Genomic DNA, 23,559 nt, shown 5'->3' on the forward strand with positions numbered 1-23,559 from the left:
TCCCAAAGACTTACGGAGCTCACTGTATATGTATACAGCACAGTCTCCTTTAAGCAGTGTCCAGCTTGACACTTGAACTTCGGTTGTCTCCCCATGCTCCCTCAGCTATGACAGCTATGGACTGTTGATGGGTTAACCTAAAGGGCACTTTCTATTTATACTCAATTAAGTGTCCAGGGTACACTGAGGGTGGATCACGCCAAATGCGCACCCCAGGCTATTTTTAAGCCATCAGCCTTTTAATTCGGAAGCATTCTGTCATGATCGAATCATTTTCAAAATACATTTCAGAGCGTATTAAGGTGATGCTCCAGTTAGATTTCTACTTAAAACACAAAATAATAATTGCAATAGAAATAGGGATATATCTTAGAGCCTGAGGTCCACTTTGACAAATAATAATACTAAGGCAAAAGTGAATTAATTAACTTTCAGTTGAAGATCTCTTTATTTTGTGGTCATACAAAATATCACTTTTTCCTTAAAACAAAACGGACAAACGTTCTGCCACTGGCATGCTAAAAATGATTACATTTTAAATATTTACACAATAGTATAATATACGACATTTTTGCCTGTGTATTATTGGTATTATATTAACAGCATTACGTAGGTAGAATAGAAAAAGAGGTAGGCTTAATTGCTTCCTGTCCAATGCTTCATTTATACTGTATATTGAAGATAAGTCTTTTTGCATCAAAGCAGGTTTCATCATACTGCAAAACAGGGTATGAAAAATACACTGGCAGCAGTCTGCAAATTTGCCAAAGTATCAAATGTAACACTTAAAATAAACTAAAAATAAGTATTACATTCGCAACCAGAGTGATTAGAATTAGAATTAAAATCAGAACATACAGAATGGTTAAACATAATAAAAAGCACAAATAAAACAATACCTTAGGGTTGTATTTTTAATAAGCACAAAAACAGTGTGTCAACCACTGTTAATATTCTTGTCTGAGGCAATGGTCAGATCAAAAGGCACCAATAGGCTCAAATTAACTTGCAATTCAGTCAGTTTTCAGTGCAGGGATGCAGATGCAAAAATTCACCCATACTTGACCGGCTGGGGAACCTGCAGTTTCACTTGTGAATACTTGACAAAATCTATGTGCTGGTGTTATCAGTCTAGTGGGGATAACAGTCTAGATATGACACAAGGAGGAACCAGGGACTTCACTAAACTCTGACATAATCGCAGATAATGCCCATTTGTTTGATGGACTGGCAGTGCTGGTGGGACAGGGAGCTTGATGGGTATGCATTCCCACCCTTTTTAAGGCAGTTCCTAAATAACTAAATAAGCCCCGGTGATGTCAAAAGATAAACAGCCATGTTTGGCTGCAGATTTAGCCGAGTTCAGAGTTCAGAACCACAACCAATGAACTTCACCTCTGCCCACTGGAAACAAAGAAAAACACACTACACTGGACACCACCACCTCTAGCACTACCATTGCCCAATGGACACTCAATATCCCACATCCACCCTATTCATTCTAAACAGATTTACACTGGACAGCCAGTTTTAAGGCCTTAATAAATTAGTGTGGGGGCGGGGCCGGGCTTTGTGAGGCTGAAGCAAAGGCTGCGGATTGGTCCACCATGGGCAGCGTTGCTGTGAGTCCTTGCGGTTAGTGCACTCCGTTCATGATGTGTTTTTGGTGCACCTCCGCCCTGGGGCTGTCCTGGTTGTGCTGGGAGGGGCGGAGGTCCTCCTCCTGCAGTCTGGCGTTCTTGCGGATCTCCTCCAGTGTGTACTCCTGCAGGATGGAGCCGTTCTCAAACACAGTCACCAGCAGGTCCTGGGAGGAGAGAGCAACCATTCCCATTCAGACTGAAGAACTGCAGTACCCACCCCAGCCTGTAGGGCTTTCAGTGCTCTTCCATGCTCCGGTGGACAGCATTGAGCAAAGAGCGTTGTGATCGGGAGCACAATTATGCTAGTTATCATCATGCACACATGAAAACATAATAAGCACAAACAAATATACATGTAGCTAGATAGATACATCAGTATTAAATGGTAAAAAAAGAGTCCCAATTAACTGCAATGACGAGACAATTAAAAGCTCACAGATGCATTTTGTCAACAACCGAGCACGCTTCTCGCAGCCCGTTATGGTCTGAGCTATTGGGGTTTAAGGGCAGAGAAGGTTTAAAGAGTAGAGAGGGGGGTAAATAAGTAAATTAATAAATACAACATCAGCTTGAGGAAACAGGGTGGGTAACAAGGTTGTCAGTGAGTAGTGGGCAGGCAATCATAGCATGGGCTCCCTGCTGACACTAAGCCTAGCCGATTCCGTCCATCTTGTGGAGCAGGACCTCCCCTAAATCCTCCTCTGAGAGCTTACCTCCTCGGGCTTGCCCACCCCTCGTTCCACTGTCTCTATGAATCCATCAGAGTTCCTCCTCAGAGACAGGCGCCCCCGCTTTGAACCCTTCGACGGGTCCGTGACGGGCTGTTTGTACACATCCATCTACACAAACGGAGGAGACACAAAATGGTTGAAGGCCGGCTTTGTAGGTTAAGCAGAGCTGAGCCAGGACGGCCAGTTTGAATCACATCAAAGCAATCTCCACTGCATTCATTTTCTTTGTGGTCACAGAGGAACCATTACACAGGCAACCAGCACACTAGAAACCCTTCTTCAGCTCATATCTATATATCCACACATCTATATCATTTAAAACCACAAAGCCAGGCAAGCATGTTAAATTCTTTATCACTCTAGGACCCACGCTAAGCATTCTGAAAGGGAAATGTCAGATTAAAAGCACTATTTATATAGCTTCCCCTATAGTGTATAGAATACAGGACTACACAAAATGAAAATAACCTTGTGATAATAATTTATGAGTGCACATTCACTCATTTCTAGGAAATATTAAAACATCTATTAGCACATCTTGTATACCTTTCAGCTTCAATTTCAATGTTTTCCCCTTAAAGAAGATTTGTGACGAGGCTTGTTCTTACATTTTTAATGAATCACTTCCTGAATCTCACAAAAATACTTTTTTAGTTCTATAAAACATGAAAAAACAAAAACAAACATAACTTAATAAAGATCAAGCATCTCCTTCATGTACACCAATTGAATGAGAAATAGGTGAGGAAAATGAATGGTACTTATTTCAGTCAGGTATGAAAATTAGCAACCAAAAATTCCCTTTAGAGGGGCTCACCATGAATATTCAAATGAGGTTCAAATGATTCATTGTAGCCCCAGCATTTTTTTACCGCAGGGTTTGCAAAAAGGTCCCAATTAACCGCAACAACGACGAGAGACAATTAAAAGCTCACAGTCGCAGTAGTCATAATTAACAACCGAGCACGCAGCCCGTTAGGGTCTGAGCTATTGGGGTTTAAGGGCAGGGAGAAGTGTTAAAGAGTAGAGGGGGGTAGATGCACATACCCCCTTGCCGTTGGACTCCACATAGCTGCACTTGAAGGCGCAGTGCAGGGTGTCTCTGTTGAGCTTCTGCAGCAGGGCACTGCCGCAGCCGAAGAACAAGTTCTCCGCACTCCAGCCTTCATCACGCAGCTTCATCAGAATCTGAGCGGGAGAGAGGAAAACCATCAATCACCTCCACAGCAATGTCCTCTGGCAAGGAGGGAAGAGGAGTCAGCACGATGCGCACATTATAATGCAGTCAGCGAGATTATTAAGTCATATCAGAGAGCGTGCTCGATGCCTCGAGACCTACCCCCCCCCAAACTAATTCAAAATGGAAATGTATTAATAAATACTTTTCATTTATTTAGTTTATTCACTGCGGGACTTTGTTTTATCTTCATCTTTATCATTAGATTAGTATTTTTATTCTTTGATTTTTAATAGTTTTATTGAAATACTATAAACTTTCAAAGCTATAGCAAGAATTCTCATGGCTACAAAAAAAAAAAAAAATGTATTCCAAAAACATTGGAAACATTAAATACGCACAGCTTACAATCAAATCTGATCATACACGTTTCGTTTGCTTAAGGTTGCTGTTAAGATGTCTTGTTTGCCTACCTTACGAATCAATTAGTCAAAAAAATTATTTTGGGGGCAAAATGCCTCACTTGTTACAAAGTCGGAAAACATTCTCGAGTCCCATTCAAATAGAATAGAAACAGCATGCGTGTGACAGTCCTCCATCCTACGCTCACCTCCTCCACGGACTGCAGGTCGATCCCGTCTCCCTGGATGATGCGCAGGTAGGACGGCAGCAGCTTGTACCCGGCGGAGTTCACCGAGCTCCCGAAGCAGTCCTCCAAAATCTTTATCACCTGCAACGAGCCAGGCAGTCAGGCGGCGCGACAGGAGAGATAAGAGATATCAACGTACGTTAAGATTCCAACAGTAACTGCACATGCTCAGTGCAAACGTGGGCTGGTCATTTGTGAGTGTAGTGCAGTGGGAAACTGTTTCCCCACCTGTTCAGCATTTCCTTTTGGAAGCGAGGACAAAGGTGTATGGTGATGAACAAATAATTTCTAAATTTTACATTAAAATGTATTTTTGAAGAAGCTTACTTTGCATCAAATAAGCAGAAAATGAGCAATTCCTAAATAAGGGGAAAGTGAAGACCGGGGGACCAGGCGCAGAGAGCTGGGGGGGGGGGGGGGGGCTCACCTCGATGACGGTCTCCGCAGGGTCTCCGGAGTCGGGCCGGATCACCAGGGTGGAGTCCTGGCTGCGCTCCATCACGCGCTCCTTCAGCTTGTCACCCCAGATGTTCTTGCAGGCCTTGAAGATGTCGTAGCTGTCGCTCACCACGGACACCGGCCCGGAGGGGAACTGGTCCAGCAGGCTCTCAAACGCCTCCTTCTCCCGGCTGCGGCCCCAGGAGATGATCGTGCTGCACCAGACAACACCAGAGAGGAGTCACAACTCTCAGCTCAGTGCGTGTGTGAAAGGTGGTGTTTGAGCTATTATAACTCACAGTGCATTACTGACACAGAAAGGACAGTGCGTGAGCTGGAACACTCACACTCCCAAACGGAGCTCAGTGAGTTAGTGATCAGTGAACAGCTCAGAGAGTTAGTGATACTGAGTTCAACTCAAAGCTCAGTGTGTGAGTGATACCGAGTTCATCACACAGTTCAGTGTGTTACTGAGAGAGAAAGGACAGTGTTTGAGCTGCAACTCTGTTCAATGTGTTAAGTGATAAAGAAAGAATAGTGTTCGAGTCAGAACTCGGTTCGGTGTATCTGTGAGAGAGGAAGGACAGCGTTTGAGTTATATAAAGGTGAGTATGAGGAAGCAGAGTTTCGGGCCGGTCCAGCTCACCTGTGCTCTGCAGCGGGGATGGAGAACCCGGCCATGGGACAGCTGTAGTATCGCTGGGCCATCAGGAGGCCCGCCACCGTGTCTGTGCTGCAGAAGTTCACCAGGTGGGCTGCCCCGCCCAGCGCAGCAGACTGCAAACAGCAAGAGACACATGAGCTTCAGTCAGTCACAGCACCCCTCCAAACAGCAGGACACATGAGCTTCTGTCAGTCACAGCACCCCTCCAAACAGGACACATGAGCTTCAGTCACAGCACCCCTCCAAACAGCAGGACACATGAGCTTCAGTCACAGCACCCCTCCAAACAGCAGGACACATGAGCTTCAGTCAGTCACAGCACCCCTCCAAACAGCAAGAGACATGAGCTTCTGTCACAGCACCCCTCGAAACAGCAAGAGACATGAGCTTCAGTCAAGGGTCAGAGTCATAGCACCCCTCCAACATCAGATCTGTCCTGAACACAATGCTGCAAGAGAAGAACCTCACCTGTTGTAGGGCCATTCAGTCAGTCTATTAATTTACATTTACAATCAGCTCAGCACACTCACTGATTCAGTGTGGAAATTTTCCAAAAGGAAGTTTAAAAAAGCAACACTTCAGTCAATGTGGGGAAAACCCTGAATATTTAGGTGCGGATTTGTTTAATGCTTAAAAATTACTTTAATTACAACTAGTGACACTCCGAATCCAAAACGGTACCACTGACTCCAAGTAACACCTTTTTTGCGGTCAAGACGGTTTTGTGTTTAAGACATATTTGTGTACAATTACGAGAGTACACACGAATGGCACGGTTCAGTTCAGGCACGTCTGAAAATATTTTTGTCCCCCAATTATTTTAGCTCACCATTTTGATTGATTTAAAAATCTGTACACAGGGTGAATGTCAGTGCTTTGGGTGCATTAGAATGGAAATGCCAGATGACAATTTGCCAATAGCATGTGCTGAGTACATTCACACACGTTGTAAGCACTCCGCTAATGGGTCATGCACATTTTCTGTTGGAATACTTCGCCATTTGTGCAATACCAGTCACAATCCTGGAGCTGTTTTCGCTTGGAGAACACCAGACTTGCACTCGGTTTCAGGCCTAGACACATGCCTTTTATTAAGGAGTCTTTTTGCTAGGTTTGACTTCCAAGAATTCTGCAGGTTAGGGCAGAGTCTAGTAATTATGTAAAGTGGGTTTACCACACCTTTGACATTTTCACTTTGGAGATTTGGAAAGATTACACTGCACAGTTGCCATTTCTGTGGTGGGTCAGGTGACGTTGTTGTGTACATATTAGTCAAAATATTATTCTCCTCAAAAAATTTTTTTGGGGGTAATAGCAAATGATTGCCACCCTACAGTAAGGTTCCAATGTGTTTAAAAAACAAAGTGAAGACTTTCTTTGTTGTTTGCTATTTATTTTATTCTTTTTATTTATATTTTCTGTTTTTTAATTGAGCAGTCTCCAGAAACTATATTGCTGTCCTTCACCATTTCCCATTTGACTCCGGCATAAATATGAGGTTGTACACGCAAGATCCCTGTGACATTCATCACCAAAGGGTAAACCAAATGGCTTTCAAGATGAGACAGATGCTAGTGACCTACACAAATCAGATAAAAAAATGCGAAGTGTTGAATAGCACAGAGCACAGTCAGACTTTATGATGTAGTCTGTATGGTCTCCACCTTGTTCCTCTGCCCCCGGTAATTGCTGTTTATTATGTGAAAAAATCCAAAACAGCTCACCAAAAAGAAATAAAGAAAAAGGTCCACACAATGTAAAAGCAATTGGGGCATGTCACCGACTGTGTCAGTGACGGGCGGAGGAAGTTTGTTCCTCATTAAACCGCAGATCAAGTTTCCCATAAAGAGTGGAAGATTTGTAAAGGTCATTATTAAGCCTTCAGGGCTGACACGCTGAGAATGCACAGAAATAGCCTTCCGGATAACAAAGTGGCCCTTGCCCTTTGGCAGCACAAGCTGTATGACGCGCGTGTGTGTACCCCACTGCAGCAGCCACTCACAGTTAAACACAACCAATTTCCTGCTCCCCAGAACCCCCTGACGAACGCAGAGCGCTCTCTGCGACATCACAGCCAGGACCCGCGCCGCCCCAGCTTACGCAATGAGCTTAATCAAGCTAGTCCAGCGCGAGATAAAGTCACAGCAGGCAAGCGTGGCCTTGCCCATTAGACTGCACGACCAGCGCTTGGCCTGTGCGCAGGGTCCCAGCCGTTAGACTAGCCCTACCTGCACCGGCACGGTAAGACAGACACAGCCGCCGTCTCTGCGTTCAGCTCTCCCGCCTGAGCCGAGCAGAGGAATAAGCTCCCCGGCCTCAGTGCAAAGTAATTAATCACAGCAGGAGATCCAAACGCATGAGTCACTCAACGGACTGAGGGAGAGGAGAGAGAATTCTCGTCCATTATTCACCTTAAAACCCTGTGCCCACTCTCGCTCACTCAAACGCTCCCCCTTCCCATCTCTCCCCATTCCCCTGATGCGAGATGCAGGAGCACCTCGGGCTACTGTGCTGGCATGTGCTCTTAAGTGAAACATGGTCCACTGACAGTACGCAACTACACGCTCCAGCCCTCAACACAAGATTGTCACAAACTAAAATCTACATTCACATGTTATCTCATAGCTCAATGAGTCAGGCTCATATTAATACAAAAACCAAACTACTCTCATGCACATGTGCAAGTGCATAACACAATACCTATTACAGCAAGACATTAAAGTTGTGTTCGTCAATGTGCCATAGGACACTGAAATTCCCAGTCCTTTATATTTATGCACAAGCAAAATGTTTATTAAATGGCCCGAGTTGAAAGACTCAAAACCAGCACTGCCCAAGGACAGCCCAGCTCTTCATACAAGGCTGTTATCATTACTATACTCCACCACTGCCACCCACTTTCAAAGTGAATTACGGGAATGTTAATGGAAACCGCAGGTCTCCATTTTAATATTTAGAGTACAACTCAAACCTGCTTTTCCCAGAGATCGTGTAACTTGCATGTACAAACTCCGCTGATAGGATAAACACAGATTGCATTAACACGGCAAAGTAAGTACTGAAGGTAGTCAATGTATTTGACACAGCCCAAGAACTGTTTCTGAGAATTTCATTGCTAGAGATGAGACCAGCACCGTCACAGATGTTTCTGGATAATAGGCCTCAACGAAAATTGGGCAGGCTTTATAAACAAAGAATAATCTATGCCTCCATCACTGGGAATAAACTAACGCCATACCTTGTACTGACATACCATGTGCATGTACAAACTAGCGCGTGGGCACCCACACGCGCACAAATGTGTGCCAAATCAAAGCTTGCAAATCGATTACAGGCTACCGAATCACTACAGTTCACACCGGGCTACGGCCGTAGAGGATCAAAGCATCGGCAATTACGACTTAAGGGCTTTTCCATTGAAAGGCCATGCGATAACAGCACCCCCTTAGCCAGCCAATGCAGGCGGCAGCCAGCTGAAGGCAATAAATCTCCCACCCACTTCATTAATCCAGTGACGTCAACCACAAGGCAAACCTACGACACTAAAGAAAGCCTTTACTCCTACATGGGGGCTGCGTGCACGCTGCAGTGGAGCGCTGCGAGTGGGTCAGCCGGTCTGAAGGTGGTGAACTCAGCGCTGTTGTGAACCGAAGGTACTTCAAGGACAGCCCCGCCCGGCCACTCGTCAGAATGCTCCAGGCTGACTGGTGAACAGCAGTCTCAGGGGGCGGCTCTGACCTTTTCCCCATTCACAAACCCTGCGGTAGCTACAGGCTTCCCATCCACGCCATTCACTACCAAGGGAAAAAGCCCCACCCTGCAACACTTGAAACAGGATTAACAGGCAATACCTGCGTGCTCCTCGTATCTGTGGGCACTGGAAATGCCCGTGTCTGCGTAAATGACGGCGCTCTTTCGGTGTGTACGAACGGGTGAATTAGAAGCATCAATTGTCCAGGGCTTTGGATAAAGGCGCTATCTAAATGCGAAACGTTTACCTAATCAAGACCTTTACCCTGAATGTCTCAGACTAGATGAGTTGTTCAAAAAGATCATTAATTTGTTAAATAGTGCAGCATCACTGCCTCCTGAGAGAATTTACCCAAGGTATATCAACAAGATAAAAATACTATATTTGTTTGACTCAGATAATGATTAAGTGCGCACAGATGGCAATATCGACACCAATGCCATTACATTTGATTAGGCCCGAAAAATACCAACAGAAATGAAAATCGCGAATTAGCAAAATAATTTCACGCAGACCGGTTATGAGCCTGGAAAGGAACTGTAAATTAGATCATTCCTGATACCTGCTGGTCAATTCTATTCACAAATCAAATCTGTCCATTTAAATGCAGTCTTGCATTTAAATCAATAAGTGTTCACCCAAAAATTAATAGGTGATAAATAAAAAATAACAATGGATTCATTTCACAGAAATTACGTTCCATGGGAAAGTATTGACTGTGGTCAATTATGCGAGGAAAGAGTTTGATTTTATACACAAAGCGTTTAGCTGGAGGGAGTGTCTGGCTGTCACAGAGACCACAGAGGCTGGGGGCACAGGGCCTGGGGGAAAGGGGCACAGGGCCCGCTCCTACCTCCTGTGAGGAAACGCCTCTGTAGCCGAAGTCGTGCAGCTTGAACTCCAGCCCCTCCAGGCTGCCGGACGTGGCCTTCAGGTGCTTGGCCAGAATCTTTTTGAACTCCCGAGAGATGGTCGCCACGGTGATGGGATACCACATCTGGACCAGCATGGTCTGAGGTAAGAAATAAGTCACACTTAAGGCAAACTAATGCGCTCTACACCATCCCTGCCTCAATGTTATATACCCTCAATAAAACGGCGTTCTACACCCGCTCTGCCTCGATGTTATATACCCACCATAAAACAATGTCAAAACCCTCTCAGCCTAAATGTTACACACCCTCTATATAACCGTGTTCTACGCCCTCCCTGCCTGCATAGAGCTATACACATCCAGGCATGAGTGTTCTACATTGTCCCTAAGCGGGTCTGCCGTAGTGCCCCAGACAGTACCTTCTGCAGCCTGTATTTTCCGCATATTACATCAAAATGATGACAGTTTGAAAAAAATGATACACCTTGGACAGGCCTTCAAAAGAAGTTCACCTCAATGTAGTTTGTGAGCCAGAAGAAATCTGGGTCCGTGTTTTCCACTGTGAAGAGAACATTTCCCCTGGGAATAATCTTTCCTTCTGGAACCGCTTTGATCCGGATGGGAAGTCGACCGTCGTACTTCTAAAGACAAGCAGGGAATCCACAGTCAGCCAGGTTTTTCTTCTTTTTTTCTTGTTTTAACTTCCAAAATCTCCCTGCAGACTCCCCCCCCCCCCCTGCCTAAATCTCAACTGCCCTTTCATAAAACTGGCAGATCAGTGTCTGATACAAGTCAAATATAAGCCACCTTAGAAGGATCATTTCTCTCAATATCAACAATGGGAAAAAAAGGATTTGCGCTCAGCACATAGCATTACGTCTTTTAGTAGAACATAAATGGACAGCTTTAATTTTGAGGAATTCAGAAGGCTTACCTCCAGTATTTTTCTCCATCCCTCCTCATCAAACACAGTCTGTCTGAAGTGCTGCTGGAAGAAGAGTTTGGCCTCCTGAATCTTCTCCTCTGTGATGACTGGCCCTAGGGTTGTGATATGGAGACAGCAGGACAGACATTTTAGCAAAGCATCAGAAACCAGGGATGAACAATATGGAAATTAGTATCAGTATCAGCATCAAAAACCAATACTTTATTGGTTGTACTCGCCAATACTAACACTATCCTCTTCTACATTAGCGCTCAAAAGCAAAAACCAACCAAGTTTACACATTAATGTGGGCCAGAGATGAGCAAAGTCATCAACCTGAGAAGGAAAGGTTTTTTAAAAAAGGAAATAAATGTTTACTTGTTTATTATTAAGCGAAGAACATGAGTCTAGATACCTACAGTCTCTGTATAGCTTTCGTCCAGGTCTATGGTTGGTTGTGAAAATTGATATGAAAAATAAATGAGGTTCAGATGACTATAAATGGGATATTTCAAGCGTGACATTTTCACTTAATGTAAAAAAAAAAAAAAAAAAAAAAAAAAAAAAAAAATCAGTAGCACATTCAATGCATTGCCTCTTGTGTATGAATCATCATATTGGCTGTCATTGGTAGATACAGATAAAAATCAATGGGTACTGATCTGCAGATAGTAGCTTACATTATCTCTCACATGCACACACGCACATACCTTAGTTGAACGGTAGCCATTAGGAATGCTAATGCAGTCAAACATCCATCCTCCCGCCTGTTAACGGTAAATCAACACGGGAGTGGTTTGCTGTATGTAGCCTGTGCAGACAAGAAGGCCAGGCTCTGGTGTGCAGCCCAGCACATGAAACGCTGGCTGCAGACCAGAGAAGCAGGCAGCAGTGCTGCGGACCAGGGCCGTAAAAGGTCATCCCCACGGGCCGGAGGGTAATCAGCCAATCAAAGGGCAGTGGGCCAGAACCCTCAAACCCCCTCGGAGCCAGCTGTGCCACAGATCAGAGGCAGGCGCGGGTGTGGATGAAGTCAGCGTGCCCACATTCCACACGTCTGGAGTCAGTGCCAGATACACACACACTTTCACACAGAGGAAAGGATGGGGTCAGGGCCTGGCCGTTATGTGCGAAAGGAGAGGCGTTTTTACGGGCTGTGTAGGGTTCTCCCAGCGAATACAGCTAGTCATTCACTTGCCAAGGACCTGCAAGGGCAATATTCAGCAAACTTCATTTCTAAATGAATGACCGTATAATAACCCACCCTGACACCATATGGAAATAAAATTGCCACAGAAAACAAAAAAAAACAAAAAAATAATAAAATCAAGAATTTATTTCTTTATTATAAATTACTATTATTTTATTTTTTAAATCAAACACAAGCAAAATGCACACTCGCACAACCTTGAATGTTCCACATTCAAAGTCAAGCACTTGCAGTGTGTACAAAGACCTGTGGGAGCCTCGAACAATTATTTTTTTGCAGTAGTCACATGATCAGTAGGTCACTGCAGGGGACGGAATGGGAATATTGTGGTTTGCATTGCAACAATCCAATCCATTTTAAAGGAATAACATGGTGGTTGGTCACACTTTCTAGGTTTTTATATACCATTTACATAAAATGCCATTGAATAAACACAATGAAAGTATTAAATGTGTCTGTTGTTTAGTTTCAGAGAAGTAGGCATTTTAAATGTATCGTCCTATTTTCAACTGGTTGAGAATGCTCTCCTCATAGTACGTCACACAAGGATACTCACTGCCCTATCCACACAGCTTGTCTTGCCTGTAGGCCAGCATCGCAATGTAAATATTAGGTTCACTTAAATTAGACTGCCTTTTAAAGACTATTAGACTATTTCTTGTTATATTCATCTATCGTGCAAGCTAGTTTGCTTTCATAAGGTGACGTAATCTATAACATTAGCTAGCTAATTTGCTTCCATTAGGACGTTATATTTGTGCTTTTATCTTAACTTGGCTAGCTAGTTAGCCAAAAATTCTAGCCTGTGAAAATTCAGTCTGCCAAGATGAGCGCGTATCATTTAAATTATTAAATTATTGGCATTTCGCAGACGCTCTTATCCAGAGCGACTTAGTTGATTAGACTAAGCAGGAGACAATCCTCCCCTGGAGCAATGCAGGGTTAAGGGCCTTGCTCAAGGGCCCAACGGCTGTGCGGATCTTATTTTGGCTTATTTTGGCCTTGCGCGTCCCAGTCATTTACCTTAACCACTACGCTACAGGCCGCCCTTGGAGGTAGCGGTGTTAACAAACAGCAATGAACTGGTTCTCATTACCACGCCCAGGCAGTTTGGGTGAACTTTAAAAAACATTTAAATGACTGAATAAAGTTGTTGCCTAAAGACAACAGGCAAGTGACACATTCAACCAGCATGTTACTCCCGCTTTTTCCCCCAGTTTGGAATGGCCGATGATGCTCATGCCACAGTGCTCTGTGCAAAGATTCAGGAGCAGGCTGGCTAGCGGGTGTGAGGTGAGCTGCTGCTTCCCATCAGGGTGGGCTCACAGACAGGAGTCAGAGGAAGACATTTAATGAGCAGCTCTGATGAACTTGCTTGACCAAGCTTGACTGAACACTTTGGGATCGATTGAACGCCTGTCAGCCACATTGGCACTGATCTGGATTTGATACCGGACCGTAGAGCCCAGCCATGCACTGGAACAGTGCCTTAATGGGAGCCATCTCACTGAAGTTAAAGTAGCCTATATTTAACATACATAAAACATACAATTGCAATCAACATTATAGATACATTTATGTTTGGAGTATTTATTATTATTATTATTACTATTATTATTATTAATTTAACACTGTGATGCAAGAGACACTGTGGAATAACCTTTGTGGATTTGACCTTCAGTTCTAAGTTAGACATTTCCAAAAAAAGTAATCACAAACCTACAGTAGAAAGAAGCAGTTCATATTTCAGTGGCCAATGATAATATAGAGAAAGTCATATCAACTAATCACTGGCTCGGATAGTGTGACCATAATCGATGGATTGGGATCCATTCACCACAGGTCTGTGATGGGATAGCATACCTGCCAGGTACTTCTTCAGAAGATACTGCAGGCCGAAGAACACCACTTCACTGAACTGGCTCTCCTTCCTGCGCCGACACTCGAAGTAGGAGTACACCTTGCCGACGTTGGGTGGGTACTGTTTGTAGTGTGTGATCTGAAGAGAGAGGCTGGGGTGAATACAGTACACAGAACAGGGAAGCCATCATGCTCCACTGCCCCAGGATTGCTATAAAAATAGTATAATAAAACTAGCAAGGTTGCCACTGGCTCATTTAGTACTTATCCCTACCTTACATGACCCACACACCCACTCGCATGAAGCTGAATATGGATTTTTCTTTGCTGTTTGTTTATTGATTTGCTTCTAATGTTGGACACATGGAGGTGCCGTTAATATATTCAGTGTGCGGTTTGTTAGAGGACAAATAAATCCTAACAGACTAGCGCATAAACAGCTTACTGGCCAACGCTATTCCCCTTCTCCCATGTGTGCAGGGATTACAGACCCACATGATGTTTTCTACACATATCACTCACAGCATACGCAAGTACAGACCTTCCTTTCTTCTCCTGGAGCAGAAATGTAATAATTAACAAGCAACTACCTTGCATTTGGAAATGTGCGATAATCTGCTTTGCATTAAAGGGAAACAGACATCCACTGTGGCCGCCTGTGGCCTCTTGAACCCTTCAGTCGTGTGCGGAGTCATGTGTTCTGCGCAACAACATTTCACGTTTCGCAAACACTGAAGGGCGCAGCACGACTGTGTCCCCGTCTGCGAGGGTAATGAGCCTGCAGAATGCTAGACTTCGCCTTTATCAAATCAACAACAGGCCGTGAAGGGACCCATAGCAACCGGGGAAAATAAGAGCAAGCTCTGAAAACCGGATTCTGAGAATGTGACCGTCAACAGGCCAGCATGTTAGCATGAGTCTTCTCCCCTGCTTTCAGCTGTGTGCACATAATGCATGAGCCTTCTCTGGCCTAAAAATCCTGGCACTTGGGTGTTACAGAGCTCGTAATACACACAAAACTGTCCACAAAGCTCTGCCTGAATGTTGGAGTAATACCATGGTTTATGAAAAGATAGCACTACAGAAATCAGACAAAACAGCACACATACCAATAAAAAATTGCAATGCCACAAAGGCTGGACAGATGACAGGCCAGAATCTTTCCATGTGGGTGAATTGGCCCCTCCCCAAGAATTAAGTTGGAGGGCTTGCGGTTTATTAAAAGTAAAAGCTCAGTCTGTGGGGCCCCCAGGTCAGACTCTCTCTGTTACAACACAAGGGCAATATGTAGGCGTATCAAATTACAGCATTTAAGAAGGCTAAATACACTGGCTGTTCTGAACATGCTGCTGTCCAGCACACAAGACGCAGTACAATGTCACGTACAAAAGCAAGGCCCAAGTCTACAAAATAAACCCCATTTCAGCAAACAGAATGTGAGCAAGCTTGAATTTAAGATAAGCACTACAGAAATATGATGCGTTGTGGTTAACAGGGAGAATAAAATGTAAAAAAAATTAAAAGTGTACAACTTACTGGTTGCGTTCCCGGGAAAATGATCCATGATGCAGGACACAGCATTACGCTTGGCCAAATTATCAGAGACAGGGAATTCAATAGATTGCCTGTGGCTTCAGCTACCTCTCTTGCATGCTCACATTTGGGTGTTAACCAGGGGCAGTTCTAGGATTACTTTTTTTACAAACAAATATGCATTATGCAAACTAAGCACATGGAAATGGTCTGAGACTTTTCCATGCCACACTGCCTGTTTTAGAACTGAAGAACCTCTGAAGAATTGCATCAATTATGACTAATCTGAATTACATAGTATATCATACATGACATCATATATTGTTATCTTAAGACAATTAGATGTTTATGGACCAAGAATAAAAATAAAAGTCATGGATGGTGTTCTGCAGAACAAACTACAAGGTGTAGAGCAATCCCTGCCATGGTACACCAACATAATACCAATACACTTTGTTGTACGTCGCTCATTCGCTAAATGCCATGTACCGTAAATCCTCAAATTGTGTCCGGGGTCTTTTATTTACTTAGGCTGCACAAAGCACAGGCCTTTATTTGGGGCAGGCTTGTATTCGAGGCAGGCCTTTATTTATTATTAGGCTTCTGTTGTAGAATTCTATTCTTAGAAATAAAGTAAAAGGCTACACTTAAAGTGGGCCAACACTGTTCAACACTTCCTGTAACCGTTCAGAAATGAATTAGTGTAGGCTAATCAGGAAACACCGTTTGGTAAGTCATAGTGTCAGTCTTAACAGACTTAGTTTATTGCAAATATTCTCAAACACAATAAATCGTATACAAGTCCAGAATCCATAAAATACAACTTGCCAGACACGCCTTCATGAACAATAACAAATTAGCATAGATAACAGCAAGTTAAGGATCTTTTTTTCCTAAAGTGCGTTTTATTGTGAGACATGCGTTTCGTTTGGAGCAGCATACCGGTAGGCTATCAAAATATTTTCGCTTTGGTTTGGGATTTAATTTACTTTTGGAATGTTTAATTCTATTGCTAAATGTTGGCACTGATGGGTACTGAAATCTGGGGGGTATTTGATGGTTCACTGTTAAGTTTTATGTAGTTGAAAGAGTGTCGGTATTTCAGCCGCTTTCATTCATTCATTGAACGTGCACTGTGCTGTAAATCCATGGAAACCTTATTGCGTAGCCAAGTAGCCTAAATTGAGTTAATTTTTAATTTTGCCTGATTTACTTTTTATTAAATTTGTAGGCTGGAATGCCTTGCGGCAACAATTGTGTTTAAATGTATACTGCTTCAGCCTTCGGCAAGCTACTTAGAAGCGGGCGGCAAGCGACTGGTAGCTTGAGAGCAACGTGTTGGAGACCCATGGTGTAGGACTACGACTTTTCATTGGCAACAGTATTAAACCAACCAACAATATAAAATATTAAGAAGAGCTCTTTTATTTAATTGAGTTAAATCGAAACAATGTCTTCTAGTGCTCATGGACTGATAGCCCTACTTGTAGGCAATATTACCCCGGCTTGTATTTGGGGGCCGGCCTTTTTGTCCGAATCGGCCATGCCCCCGGCTATTATCCGAGGCCCGGCTTCAAATAGAATTCCGGACACAATTTGAGGATTTACTGTAATGTAATGTAATAATGTAATATTTACAGGATTGTTTCAATCTGAAAAGAAAAATAACATGAAGTGACTGCATTTAGTAACACATGCATCAGAGCTGGTGAGAATGTGATTCTAGACAAAGCTAGAATGTGTATTATCATGAAGTATGAGATCGAGCATTATTTATTGCAATTTATCTGTGACTAAGCCTGTTCAAGAATTTGTGGTCATGGATATCTAACAAATTAACTTCATATGATTAAAATGATTAATTAAATCAATTGCAATGATGATAATACACATTGCTTTGTCCAAAATCCCATTCGCACCAGCTCTGAAGCGTGTTACTTATCCAGTCACTTCATGTTAGTTTTCTTCTGAACGAACAGAGAACACAAACTGAACAACGACATAAGAAAATTGATGCAAATTTGGAAGGCACCAAACGGGAAAGACAGTGTTTTGGTAAAAACGCTATCTTGGTAAATGCAGATGGACTATGTGCGGGGTGACACTGGGGTGGCCAATCAGATTTTAGGGGCCAGCCCTGCCCCACTTTAGAAGCGCCCTTGGTGAGGACCTATAGGCTTGGTTTAAGAGAAACTTTTTAACTGCCCAGTGCATCTGGGGTAACTCCTGTGTCCTCTACATTCCCTGCAGGACCACTGCAACTGGACCGCATTCATACAGCAGATACACTCCTCCCCCAAGCCACTAATCATTCACTGAGAGTCAGGCCACAAAGGACAGCATGCTGACTGGAGGAGTCCCTTTCCCTCTGGGGAGCTGCTGGATAGGACTGGGCCTTCCACATTGGAAAACAATGGAGGGAAAGCAAATATACACTCAGGAAGCACTTTATTCGGTATTTATTAGACAATATTTAAGGATGCTTCTGATGTTGCAAGGCTACATGCCTGGTACAAGAACTGTGAAATATCTATACAATCTGCAAATAACAAATTAGAATCACCTCCCGTGGTTAGGCAAATTATGACCCTTTCCTACAATGGGTATTATATAATACAGATTTGCCCATTCCATATCACACAAAATTATAATTATGAGTCCATAATAATTCATAATCGTCTACAATCCATACCAACGCATTGCTCCATAGGCTACAGAATACAGAATGCATACGGTTACTGCAGGAATACCATTCAATTTTAACATTGAGGCGATTACTTCTTTACTATCCTGCAGGCAATAATGGGTTTACATTTACTGGAAATACACACTGAATCCAACACGCATGTACACACCTGGGAGACACAATCTGTTCCCAAACCTTTGTGCTTATTCTGAAATCATTATGAAATGTAGCAAGATTTCATTTTGTACCACTGCCTTTATCAAATACTAAGTTATTCATATCTGATGACCAACATGTTAGGACACTCAAAGGCCTTCATGGTTTTTTTTTTTTTTTTCAACAATTGGGATCCAGTCCAAAGTAAAGGCTCAAATGCAGCTGTAGGGCATTTTACACAATTTTTACAAAATTAAATTAACCCTGTTCCAGTAGCATCGGTCAGACTACACGCGTTTCCTTCACCTCTCGGATACTTCTGCCTTTTGGTGTATTTGGGGGGTTTCTTACACAGCCTTCAGCCATCTGTTACAAAGTAAATCCTCTGATATTTTATTCTGCACCATGACAGATCATGTACCATGGCATAACAGATTTACAGTGAGAATTGTATGTTTTACAACATTCATGGGCAAAACATCCATATTCAAACTATTTAACAATGAACGTGTACCCGTCCATCAAGATCTAATCTTGACTGGTTGAACTGGTTGAGTGGCGCAGAACTCCCCGGAAGTGCTTTCTGTGAGCAGGGTTTTCACCACTACAGGTGACTCGTCTGTTCATTTGGTTTTCAGCAAAGCAATGCACTGAGCAGGAAGAGTACAGTGTGTACTTTCATAACAGACTGAGCAGGCAGTGTAAAGAATGTACTTTCATAACACACAGAGCAGGCAGAGTAAAGAGTGTACTTTCATAACACACAGAGCAGGCAGTGTAAAGAATGTACTTTCATAACACACAGAGCAGGCAGTGTAAAGAATGTACTTTCATACACACACTGGGCAGGCAGAATACAGAGGTAGAGGAGATGTGTGCTACATCGATGAAGAATGCTGCATTGTAGGGATAGACCTACAAGAGGCAGCTTAGGCACTCTGAAATTTTAAAAATGGGGATAAATACTAGTTAAAGGAATAAATGTGACATACACATCACTCTTCCCAGTAAAGAAGTAGAACTAACTTTTCATCACATGCAGTGAAAGAAAAGGGATGAAGGGAAGGTATCCTGGCTCCAATGACAGAAAACATTCACTTAGATTTTTGCAGTTCAAGGCATGTTGAAGAACAAAATAGATTGTAGCAGCCCTGTTATTTCCCAAAGAGTTTTCATTTTCAATAGGCAAGTAAATGGCAATATCTTTCTAGCAAAAACTTTATGCCAGTTTAATTAGCCCAAGACTGTGTGGGCTAATTAATGTTGCCTTGCCATCTAATAAACAATAATGTGGGCGGCATGTAGCATAGTGGTTAAGGTACATGACTGGGACATGCAAGGTCAGTGGTTCAATGTAGCCACAATAAGATCCGCACAGCCATTGGGCCCTTGAGCAAGGCCCTTAACCCTGCATTGCTCCAGGGTAGGATTGCCTCCTGCTTAGTCTAATCAACTGTACGTCGCTCTGGATAAGAGCGTCTGCCAGATGCCAATAATGAAATGTAATAATGACAATAATAACTTCAACTGCCCAATCATCTATCGGTTAATTAACGACAAAAACAACAACCAGTTAAAAAAGTTATTAACAACCACCTTCCAAAATGTGCAAAACTAGTGAAAAAAGGCATTGTTTGCCAAGAACCAAGATCATAGAGCAATGAATCTTAACCATTCCACCAGCTTACATCACCTTATGTATTCATAAGAGTTGTAGTGGTTTTAAGTAACGGAGCTAAGTGGTCAAGGGAATTAAGAGAACAAAGACTGTATGTTTAGCATTGCCTTATGCCATCTCATCAGTGTTGGACAAAGCTTATTCCTGGATTCTTAAATTTTGTAATTTAAGCATGTGCTGTCCATGTGTTGGGGGTGAGTGCGTACAAAGGTCTCATCTATTGCAGTATCTATCAATAAGGAGGCCAGGAGCCAGACACAGTTCTTGCTTCAACATTTCACGAATACATTACTTATACTAACACCCCCCACTTTTATTATATAGGACCTAATGTTCGCTATGATTTTAGTGAAGGGTAGAATGCGATATCCTCACTGGGGAATTAAATTAGGGTGGAATTAGAACGACAGAAAAATATGAAACGATAAAGCTAAATTGGACACTTGAGGCAAGTTAGAGAATACTGTAGACATGGTTTGTGGCAATTCAACTAAGTTACGTGAACTACGTGCTATGGGCATTCACCGCCATGAAGGGGAATAGTCCTTTGCCGTTTGAGTGCGATAAAGATCACGTCTGACATCTTCCGTTTATAAGTAACCTTCATGACAGCTATGAGTTATGTTTCAACGGGAGCAATCGATACTGAATGCTACTATCATTTGTACGGCACTGGAATATGAACGTCGTGACGCGAAGTCTGAGGACAGGCAACCTTACGTCAGCTATCTGGCCCATTCATCCTCAGCATTACATTCATAACTAACTACAGTTGCTAATTAATGCATTCAAAATCGTATTTATCTGTGTTACTTTCATAAACATGCGAATCTTAGTCGACGGCAGCATTTGTGTTGTCCCTAAGGTACGTTACCGTTAGCTATTATGTGAGACAATTTCGCGAGTGACTGCGCTAGCAAGTCAGCTTAGCCAACGTTAGCTACACGGGACAGTGGCAACTTGGATATATCTTAGCTAGCTAATGTTTGCTATCCAACTTAAATTGACCTAGCCAAGTTACTTAGCTAGCCAACTTAGCACCCAAGTAACGTCGCGTCTGTTCTCATTTCTTTGTTGAAGTCACTTTTAGGTAGACAATATTAGCCAACTGAGTAATGTCAGTTTTATGAAACACTAGTGCCGTTCATTATGAATTATCAACATAACTAGCTAGCTAACGTTAGTTAAAATAAGTTCATGACTAGCTAAAACCTGAACAACTCGCTAAGTTAGCTGCCATACGTTATCAATTTTAAAGGCAACTCCCATTAAAACAGCTAACAATGCAAGGTTAGCTCTTGTCTAGATTTCAATTTCGGTTTCTTGGAAATGACATTAGGTAACGAAGCTCCACCCACAATCCTGCTTTTCAATGACAAGTTGGCATAGCTAAAGTTGGCTAGCTAGCTCCCATCAAGCTTAACGTTGCAATCACCTAATCATTGGGAAAAAAAAGTCGAAACATTAGCTAGCTAGAACACATTTTCTAGTTAGTTATGCAGCCATCTAGCTGCCTTGGAAGACGTCGGACATTCACGGTTTGCCTTGACATTAGCGATCTAGCGTAACTGACTGATCTAACTTGAGGCTAATGAAACACATAAAGCCAAAGTATTCGGATCTGTTCGCATTCGTCTGCGTCAACATGCTAGCTAGCAATAGCTAGATAAACGTACGACATCTTACCTTGTACGAATCTGTCGCAAGCAAAACATTAAAATCCTGCGTTGCCATGTCTGTCACTGTCAGATAATTTTCCAAGCACTAGATACAGTTTACCGCTCTGATATTTATAGTTTCGAATCGCAAACGTGATTTGAGGGGCGGAGAATGTGTCCATCAACCCACAATCTGGGCGGTATCTATCCCTTGCACCGCCCTGTTGTATTCGCCTGGGGAGGGGCGGGGGGTTAGTTCAGTTCATATTCATAAAGTAGGGGCGGAGTGGGGGAGGGATTTGCCGTTGCTGCCGTAGTAAAATACATTAGGGGTGGAGACCGTCCAGGTAGTTTCGATTCCTGTGAAGCCAGTGTCACATGCGTCTTCGCGGTTAAGACTAGAGTACATCATTTCAGAAATATGTTAGGTAAAGTTATTTATGAATCATTTTTAAACGATGTATTCTCTATTTTGTGTGAAAGCCATGATGGTTGGAGAGCATGTAGGCAAGTTAGGCAAGAATTCTACTGCTTTCTCTTTCTTTTACCCTTTAGTGGGTGGAATCACATTCCAACCATGAACCAGGAGAGTATATAGGCAAGCTAGGCAAGAATTCTACTGCTTTCTGTTTCTTTTTCCCTTTAGTGGGTGGAATCATGTTCCAACCATGCTTTCCTTTTTCCCTATTTCTTGGTGTTTTAATCCACTTTTGTTTTCTTTGAATCACATATTGATTTTGTGTTTTGTGACAATTTTTTGAATCACTTTTTCTTAAAATTTGTTATTCATTCATCTTGATGTCTTTGTTCCTTTTGGTTTAAGTGTTTGTTTAAATGATTTGTTTTGTGTTATTGAGTGTGTTTTAAAAAAAGAAAAAAGATATTAAATTGTTAATAGAAATTCTAAAAACCAATAAAGCAACCATGCTGGTGAAGACAATGTTCTCGCCCCATAGCTTATACCTCATCATATAGTCCACACCCCCAAGGGACACAGAAGCCTCTTGGGACAGTAAAAACCTGAGCGGAATGGACTTTTTTCTTTACTATTTCTTTGTTTTTTAATCCACCTTAGTTTATTTAACATAGAAATAGATTTTGTTTTGCTTTGTAAGGTTATTCTTATTTTTGAATATTTTGTAATCACTTTTTCTTTAGGTTTGTCTTTATTCCTTTGATGTCCTTGTCTCATTAGTTGAAGTCTCTTTTAAAATTATTATTTTGTGTTAATCAGTGTTTTTTTTAAAATGTCATGTCAATAACAATGAAATTCAATGTATGAAATAAACTGCAAATTATCTCATGAATTATCCAAATTACTATTCATATTTTGAGTGTAACATATGCCCCCCGAAAAGTGTGCCCTACTCACTGGCCTTCCAAAAAGTCAATAGAGAGACTACAACTCATTCAGAACTTGAATGAGAACTAACAAAAATGAGGAAAAAAGTGCATAATACTCCTATTTTAGCTACCCTGAAATGGCTCACTGGTTATTTTGGAATTGTTTTTAAGGCCCTTTAACTTGTATACAAAGCCCTCCACGATAAAGCATCTTCTTATGTCATTGACTCCCTAACATCTTATCACCCAGAAAGAGCCCTTTGGTCCTGAGATACTGGTCTTTAACATACCTGTAACAAGTAAAGATAACCAGTTTTTTACACAAAGTAAGTGGAGAAGCAGCTTTTACCCACTATGCCAAAAAATGGGGAACACCCTATTCACCCTAGAACATTAGAGAAGCAGCTAGTAGCTATACATTTTTTTTTACTCATGCTTTTTTATGGGTTTTTTTTTTAAAATTTATTTTCACATACTACTATTGTCAATACGTATTGTCATATGTCTTATTATTATTATTATTATTATTATTATTATTATTATTATTATTATTATTATTATTATTATTGTGGATATATGAAA

General features: G+C 42.3%; 1 protein-coding gene across 1 annotated transcript; it reads right to left on the bottom strand.

Annotated features, from left to right (window-relative positions):
• Positions 1-424: 424 nt before the first annotated feature.
• Positions 425-21,797, bottom strand: nampt2 (nicotinamide phosphoribosyltransferase 2). The gene is made up of 11 exons (XM_061219651.1): positions 21,662-21,797; positions 13,926-14,061; positions 10,862-10,965; positions 10,440-10,568; positions 9,907-10,065; positions 5,285-5,415; positions 4,628-4,853; positions 4,162-4,281; positions 3,422-3,562; positions 2,357-2,482; positions 425-1,807 (listed from the first exon to the last, which is right to left on the bottom strand). Exons 1-11 carry the CDS (start codon positions 21,707-21,709, stop codon positions 1,637-1,639), a joined length of 1,491 nt encoding a protein of 496 aa, XP_061075635.1. The 5' UTR covers positions 21,710-21,797; the 3' UTR covers positions 425-1,636.
• Between the last annotated feature and the right edge of the window lie 1,762 nt (positions 21,798-23,559).

Source organism: Conger conger, chromosome 14 (assembly GCF_963514075.1).
Source record: "Conger conger chromosome 14, fConCon1.1, whole genome shotgun sequence".
Classification (NCBI taxonomy): Eukaryota; Metazoa; Chordata; class Actinopteri; order Anguilliformes; family Congridae; genus Conger; species Conger conger.

Bases quoted from the DNA above. Each gene is read 5' to 3' on its own strand.
- nampt2 (XM_061219651.1), bottom strand. From the start codon at position 21,709: ATGGCAACGCAGGATTTTAATGTTTTGCTTGCGACAGATTCGTACAAG. The intron at 5,416-9,906 runs GTAGGAGCGGGC...TGCTGTTTGCAG, and splicing joins GAGGCGTTTCCTCACAGGAG to TCTGCTGCGCTGGGCGGGGC. The intron at 2,483-3,421 runs GTATGTGCATCT...CCGTTTGTGTAG, and splicing joins TGGAGTCCAACGGCAAGGGG to ATGGATGTGTACAAACAGCC.